The 8,115-nt window shown below is 38.6% G+C and overlaps 1 protein-coding gene across 1 annotated transcript; it reads left to right on the forward strand.

The window, feature by feature from the left end:
* Positions 1 to 28: 28 nt before the first annotated feature.
* Positions 29 to 5,300, forward strand: Sil1 (Sil1 nucleotide exchange factor). Its single transcript, XM_022080239.2, has 6 exons — positions 29 to 458; positions 1,047 to 1,249; positions 2,530 to 2,750; positions 3,791 to 4,106; positions 4,342 to 4,679; positions 4,977 to 5,300. The coding sequence occupies exons 1-6, from the start codon at positions 272 to 274 to the stop codon at positions 5,155 to 5,157; spliced, it is 1,446 nt and encodes a 481-aa protein (XP_021935931.2). The 5' UTR covers positions 29 to 271; the 3' UTR covers positions 5,158 to 5,300.
* The last annotated feature ends 2,815 nt before the right edge of the window (positions 5,301 to 8,115 follow it).

Raw genomic sequence — 8,115 nt, forward strand, 5'->3', positions numbered from 1 at the left:
TTAAAATTATAAGAATAGTCTGCTTCTTACTGTTCGTAGTAACCGGATTACACAGGTTCCTATCGACATCTTTCGTTATTATTTTGCACTTCGTTCAAGTAACTCTATTACGTGCTTATAGATGTAGCGGATGCTTGCGAGACAAAATGCTGAGTATATATATATAGTAGTCGAATTCTGACAACATTAAATTTGTAGTGTTATTACGTGTCCATGGTATAAGGTTTGTTAAGTTAATTGTAATTTAGTAAGCAAGTTATCAAACGTTGCCATGATTACGAGGTCAGTTCTTATTGTGGGAATTTTTCTGTGTTTAATTTATAACCTTAAATTAAATCGTGCTACTTCTCAAAATGATCATACAAATGATACAGATACGGAAGAACCAAAAGATAAAGAGAAAACCGGGGGCAGTGAAATGTTCATACCAACACATGAATGGCAGCGTATCAAGGAAGGTAAGTTGGAAACTTGAATTTAAATGTATTTTTTTCAAAGAAGGCATATGTTTTGTGTGTAACATTTGTGTTTACTGTTAACAAACCATGTCATTGAACTGCATGTTCAGTGTTGTAGAATTGTCTGAAACTTAGTGGAAATGTGATGACATACTTATTCACTTGTAGTACTGCATATTTGTGTATATGAAAACTCACTTGTATTATCTGCTGCTTCATATGCATGCACTGCCGATTGTAGTGTGCCATTTTTTTGTACATATGATTTATTTCATTTAATGTTTATATACAGAATTCAGGAACTGCAATAAATTTTTAATTTATTGCCATACTTTCAATGTTATACCAGTTCAGCTTTTTTGCTGCTTGCATTTTGTGTCCATTGCCACCCTCCTCCATCCCCCCATTTGGTATGCATGTGACTATAAATGACCACAAAAACCAATTGTAGTCCTCTGTTTTACTGTTTTATACTACTGGTAAAAAAAGCGCATACTGGCCAATTATTATGCATGATTCTAACCTAGTTTTTATGACTTAAGGAACATTTTATTCAGCACTCCTTAACGTGAAAGCACATTATTTCAGGTCAGTCCATACCAAAAGGTCTCCATGTCAGGTTGAATCTGGAGACAGGGGAGAGGGAAGCCAAGCTGCTGGATGACACTGACAGCAAACGTACGGACCTGACATCAGTTCCAGGAGATGTCCTGGGCCAGGGCATCAGTCCTGAGGAGCTGAAGGCTGCACTGAAGAAATTACCAGGAGAAGAAAGCACAGCTACTCTTGAGGTACTGATGTAGTAACAATCTTAAAACCTTGCATACCATGCAGTGTTCAATATTTATCTAAAATATATAAAATCATGCATACAAACAAAATTGTTTACACTTTGAAAGGCACTTAGTGCCAAATGAATTTTGACCTCAGGAAGAAAGTGGAAGTAAAATTATGTTCCTCCATATTCCAATGATTAAATAAATTAATTTACAAAAGAATTGCATGAGAAGTATAGTTTTTAGCATCTTAGAGATTTTAAACAAAGTGTTAGTACATCATTTATCTAAAATATATACAATCATGCATACAAACAAAACTGTTTACAGTTTGAAAAACATTTAGTGCCAAATGTGATTTGATCTCAAGAGGTCATCATCAGTGGCAAAAACATTAATTCATTAGCCTGTCTATTACATCTTATGATTCTGGAGACTTGTATTATAAATATGCAGGATTATCATGTGATGTGAATTGTACATTTTCTCAATACAATCACCCTTCTGTGGCAACCAACACAGATTTACGATGTACAACATAAAGATGGTGTCTGTTGTTCAGTGCATCAGTGCTTAACTTTCTGTTTGATATACTAATGACTTTTGCTGAGTACCTTCTGTAATGATGGGTATGTTTTCTTTTATACTTTTTATAGCATATTTTTTACTTCCAAGGCACATGAGAATAAATATTTTCAAAATTTTTAGCATCTAAAAATCTGTTCCATTTGCTTACCATAATATTGTGCTTAATGTTTGCTTTATATTTTGTATTTTTTGGGTATTGCGTAAAACAAGGAACTTAATGTTGTACAGTCCATACAAACAAATGTTCCATCTGAGCTTTGGAAGTTTTTACCTACAGTCCAAGTATCAAATATGTGTTGTGGTTAGTATTTAGACATTTACTTGAATCTAAATAACTCACAGAAATTGTATAAAATGTTTGAATCACCTATGTTCTTTATGGTAATGGGTATGTGACTTGCCAGGATGGGGAATATTCCTAAAACGTGAAGATGGCTGTCTTCTGGGTTGTAGCGCTGTTTAGCCTGATAGGAGTGATTGTCCTGATGACAGCAAGGACCTCTGAAACAGTAAACTTCTACCAGACTACCTGGCACTACAGCCCAGAAGACTGCCATGTTTGGACACACTGCCATAAAAACTTCATATTATACTTATTCTTATACCATAGTCAATGTTGTACAGGAGTGTTCTTGAACCATTAAATTCAAGGAATTTTAATATTTACGTGTTAATCCAATGATAGGTGCATTCACTCCGTGTTACAGGACGTTGAACGTGTAAGGAAAAATTTCCGTTCTTATGAAACTCTGAAGAAAGACTTTGAAGATCTTGAGTTGACTGTGAAAACAGATATGGAGCTCCTGAATGAGTTACTGGCTAGATTCAAGGCAGGCGGTGATGAACAGGAGCTCCTGAACATTCTTACTGACCTGGAGTACTTGGTACATCAGTTTGACAACGCTAAGGAGTTTGCACGATTGGGTGGGTAAGTAGTGTTGCCTTTAGTGTAGGGAATGTCACACAAAAGTCTATACTCTTGCCGTAAGTTTTAATGTTCTGTGTAAGGTCAAGGTTAGTCCCGTGCCGTAGCCGCGCGGTCTGAGGCATCATGCTTCAGACCGGCGATACAGAATACGCGCTGGTTCGAATCTCGGGGGAGAAGAAATTTTTTCATGAGCTTTCGACCAGTGTATGGGACCCGTGCCAACCCAGCATCGTAAGGAAATTTGGGAGCTACAATGAGTAGCGTAATCCGGTCAGGAAAGCTAGCAATGGCTGGGGGTTCGTCATGCTGACCACACGTCACCCTATATCTGGTTGGATGATCGTTCACCTCTGCTTAGGCATGTGAACGTGAGGCCAGCAGTCAAGTTAGTCGGTTTTGGCTCTCTGGAGCTGTTACGCCACGGATTTAATTTTTTAGTAAGGTCAAGGTTATATGTGTACTGTTTGTAAGATATGTAGTAATGAAATGGATATTATACATGAGTGATGTGCTGTTTATGTCTGGTTATGTATAATTGTGTTGTGGTTTTTGGTAAGCTTACAGCATGCACATGTACAGTATAAATCATATACCATTGCATATTTCAAGTTAAAAAAATATGTTGAAACTCTAACAACGAAAATAAACGAAGAAGTGTTACATGATGAGAGAAATAAAGTTAATGAACTCATCAAGTAACACAGTTCATTGCACTTTATGTGTGACCAGTTTGTGTGCACCGAATTCAGGGATGTCTTTAATAGAATCAGGGCCTGATGACGGAGGAATATGACCTCTGAAACATTGGTTAACATCGACCAGTCTACACAGCACAACAACCCAGAAGACAGAAATCTTCATACTCACCGCTGTGAAAACCTCAGATCTTTCATAATACTGTTACTTAGCAGATAGTTTTAATATTTGTTGGTGCAACTGAAGAGTCAAGACATTTTAATTTTGAGGTTTACTGCTACTGCAATACATTTAGTAATGTATTTTAACAAATCTATGATTAATATCTTTACATAAACTTACAGGTTGAATGATTTAGTTCTCCCAAGCCTGAATGCCAGCTCAACGCTTGTCAGGTCTGAAGCAATCAAGCTGCTGGGTTCAGCAGCACAGAGTAATACAGTAGTGCAGATTGCTGCATTGGAGAGTGGAAGCATTGACGCTCTGCTTCGTGTGCTGTCTTTGGACCAAGATTCCACAGTGAGATCACGCGCATTGTATGCGCTGTCCTGCCTTGTGCGCCGTTTTCCAACAGCTCTAAAAAAATTGGTGGCTAGTGGGGGGCTTAAAGTTCTTGCCTCACTTTTCCAGAGTAAGACACAAGAAAATCTTAAGCTGCAGGTATATTCTAACCTCCCATTTGATTACAGACTCTGTATTAAAATTATTTCTTTCTATCTGTATATAATAGCACTTAAGAAGATATAGAAAAAACGCATTTTTCCATATACATTTTGTTAGGATCTCACAATGAATGGTGCTACTTGCATGGGTTTACAAACTGAAAATTTGCATTTTCTTACAGAATGTCAGAGTCACATATTGCATACCAATTTTTGCTGTTGTGTAACTGCAGGTGAAAGTGGTGACATTTGTACATGACCTAGTGCTGGAGGTGAAAGAGACAGAGGAAGCATGGAAGGATGCACCCAAAGGCACATCTCAATTTGCTGAACTTCAGGAGAAACAAAGACAGTACAAAGCGGTAGGACTGATACGTCTCCTGGTAGAGGAAGGCTGGTGCGCGCTCCTGCCACACCTCCTTCATGCCATACCCAGCACTGCACAGCGTGCTGAGAGGAGGGATGATCTGAGCTCTGCCGTAGTAGAAGAACTTCCTGTGCGGCCAGAACACGATATAATTGAGAAAGTGGTGGCTGCCATGTTAGCACTTTCAGATGTCTGTGTGGACAGGTTGGTATCTGTTGTAACACAGAAACACATATAGGAAGTAAAAGGTCCTATGATGAAAGACTCTCGGGTTATGAGCAGCGTCAGGTGGCAACTTCATTTGCCGCGAAAGCTTCACTTTATACGTTAAAAGGTCCTATCAAACTGTATATAAACATTTGTTAATTAAATGAGATGAAAGGGTAATTATTTTGCAGTTTTTAAGAAAGTTTGTGTCAATACAAATATCTTTCTTACTGACCTTCCAAGAATTACGTATGGTAAAAAATACGTTTAGCGAGCAAACTGAATATGTTGCAGGTTCCGAGACGCAAGAGATATCGTCATTGGTCTAGAGTGGTGGTACCAACAGCTTGCAGCTCGTGAGGAGTTAGAAAAGAAGACTCGCAACATCTCTGATGGGCATTACTATTACACTGACCTTGCACAGCAGGTGTCATCCTTGGCTGCAAGACTAGAGCTGCACAAAGATGAGCTGTGAAATGCTGAGGCTAACTTATTTTGAAATGAAATTACTGTGATATTTGTGTACATAGGTATGTGTATATGTGTGTTTTGTTTGGTTCTCACTCCCTCCTGCTATATACAGCTGGTTGCGTTATCTTGATAAATTTATTGAAGTAATTATGTCTTTCGTGATCAGTACTTCCTTCATCATCCGAAGGATCTATTTTGCAATCGTTGCATAGGCTGCCTCCATCTTTCCACATAACTTGTTCCGGGCTGAACCACTAATGGGCCTTCTCTCTGTTTTTTTGTCATGTGGACATTAACATTTGCCTTTTACTAGTAGGTGTGTGTGCTGCTTATCCTCACATACCTCCTGTTGTTTATATTCTTACAAGAGAATGGTCTGTTTTGTCAGATTGAAGGTGAACCTGAAATTTTGCTAATTTACAGAGTTCATCTAGTAAGAATTATACACAAAATTTCAGCTCTTGATACATGGTACGAGGTTGTGAAAAACTTTCCAAAAGTTTGAATGTGAAGTTGAATTTGATGCCGCTGCAAACGTGATGGTAGCACACCTAGCGGTGGCGCTGTATTCCCTGGCACATTCAAACCAAGTATGTGAGCCAGACACTGATAAAGCTGTGAAATACTTGTTACATTGATCTGCGACCTCAAACATTTGTAACACCAGGCCAGTTACGTCTGCACAGATTAAGACAAGCTTGCTAAGCAGAGGAAAATGCCTTGTTTGTTATGCCAACTTCTACACTTTCTTCTCTTCCTCATACATTGCACACTCAGTACAAACGTGCACGACAGATCATAATAACACCATCTTGGTCTGTGTACTGAACTTGGTTCCTTTGACAAAATCTGTTGGTGTAAACCTTCAAGTCTATATAGACATGTTGACAAAACAAATTGAGTAGTGTATATAAACATACCTTAAGGTAAACAGTGTTTGCACAATAGATTAATTTAGATATAACAACTGTTTTGCTGTTTCTGTTTTCTATGTATAACTACCAATATAAATTTATGCCTCCTAAAATTTAAATGCCGGCCGCAATGGCCACGCGGTCTGAGGCATGGATCTCGTGTGCCTGGCCGCTGGGTTCGAGTCTCACTCAAGGCATGGATGTTTGTCTGCGTCCTTTCTCTTCCAGTCTGATGGATAATGACTGGCCACGGAAAGCAAGGCGAAACCACCGTGGTACCTTCGCAAGAAAAGCCCAGCAATGGGGCTGCCAGCCAATCCTAGGATTGACAACTAAAAAAAAAACTTATATGCTAAAGAAGTTTTCTGTGTCCCCTTAAATTGTAAGGCCCCAAACTGTAGCTCAATATGTACATCAGCCTAGCCCCGATGTATGTGTACATACTTATTCAATATATATGTGTGTGCATGACATACGGAGTTCCCCTTACTATCAGTTTCTGACCAACATACTCTGTTTGAATACATTGGGGAATACAGTGCCATTGCTAGGTACACTGCCGTCATGTGTGTGTCTTGACAAAAATTTGAACTGTGTATTCCAAATTTGAATATTTTTTTTGTGCCACTGCACAGCATATCAACATTTAAAATTTTGTGTGCAATCATTACTAGATAGGGTTTGTAAATGAGCAAAATTTCAGGTGAGGTTTCAACCTGACAAATCAAGCAATTCCATTATTAGTTACCAGACATACTTGCCTCATCCTTAACAAATGTCACTGGTTACCAGAGAGACCTACCTCTTGTCCATACTTGCATACCAAACATGCTTTGCCTATTGTGTCACATATAGTGTGAAATACTTTGCCAGGAGCTATGCTTACTGTCTGTTCCTACCAAATGATTTAAGCTGTCACTACTTTAATTTGTCCTGTAAAGTTGCAGTGAGAGACAGCATTATCATCATTTATAAGAAAAATGATGTTACTGGAGAATGCTAATTAAAATTGTCATGCAGGACAAAGAAATGTAAATGAGTTCATGACTTCAGTTAACAGAGAAATAGGGAGAATTCTGTCATTTGTACAGGAATGTAAGTCTTGATCCCAACAAGTTTAATGAGTTCTGACAATCTGTGACAAATACATTTGGCACTTTTTTCTAGAGAAACTAGCGAATAATGTTTGTGGACCAGAAACTAATTACACAGTTATGATATCTGCTGAAAAGTTGTTAGTTTTTATGATCAGGTAAGATAAATATGCATTAATAATTTATTTATTTGTTAAGGGACTCTATCCCAAGACACATTTCAAACATCAATAAGAAACTTAAATTAGGTAAACATAATTTCAAACAAGAACAGAATGTGTGTTTGGAAATTTGTGAGGTGCTAAATATGGAGCAAAGTAAAGTAAATTTGTCCCATTATATGCCATGTAGGCCCTTGGGAGCAGAGAAAGTTTGGCTCGTACTCATTCTTAACCTCAGCACTAGGTGGGGGTTTGTGGTCAGTGTCACATCCAGCTGCAGTTTACCCTAGGGAATAGACCCCAGTATCCATTGGATAGGAGGCTGCCTGTATGCCAGATTGACAGAGTGTGGACCTAGCTGATGGTGAAGACCTGGCAAATATGCTAGAATTCTTATGCTATGTGTACATTTCCTAAGTTGTTAATTATGAGAGAGGTGTAGGAGTTCTCCTTCATTACTGGGTGACTCATATTTACTAGTTGTGTAGATCTCGCATCTTTAATTGCATGCAGTACCAGGTGTGTGTCTGTTCTTAGCTACCATCACATCACCTATCAAGTGTGCATGATTCTTATTCAGTCATCATATGAACACAACTCATCTTTCTTCACAAGGTGTGCATGTGTCATATTTAGTTTCAAAATTAATGCGTGCCTACGCCCCATTACCAGATGGGAGGGCGGAACGCCTTATCGTTATTTGAGAGGGGCGTGCCTCGTATCTAATTGGTTGGTACAAGGGATCGCTAGATTGCCGACCCACCGCCTAGTAGCCATGATTTTAGCCTGCAGA

The sequence above is a fragment of the Zootermopsis nevadensis genome, unplaced genomic scaffold (assembly GCF_977971745.1).
Source record: "Zootermopsis nevadensis isolate Lab colony 2312 unplaced genomic scaffold, Znev_1.0 Znev_ptg000022l, whole genome shotgun sequence".
NCBI lineage: Eukaryota > Metazoa > Arthropoda > Insecta > Blattodea > Termopsidae > Zootermopsis > Zootermopsis nevadensis.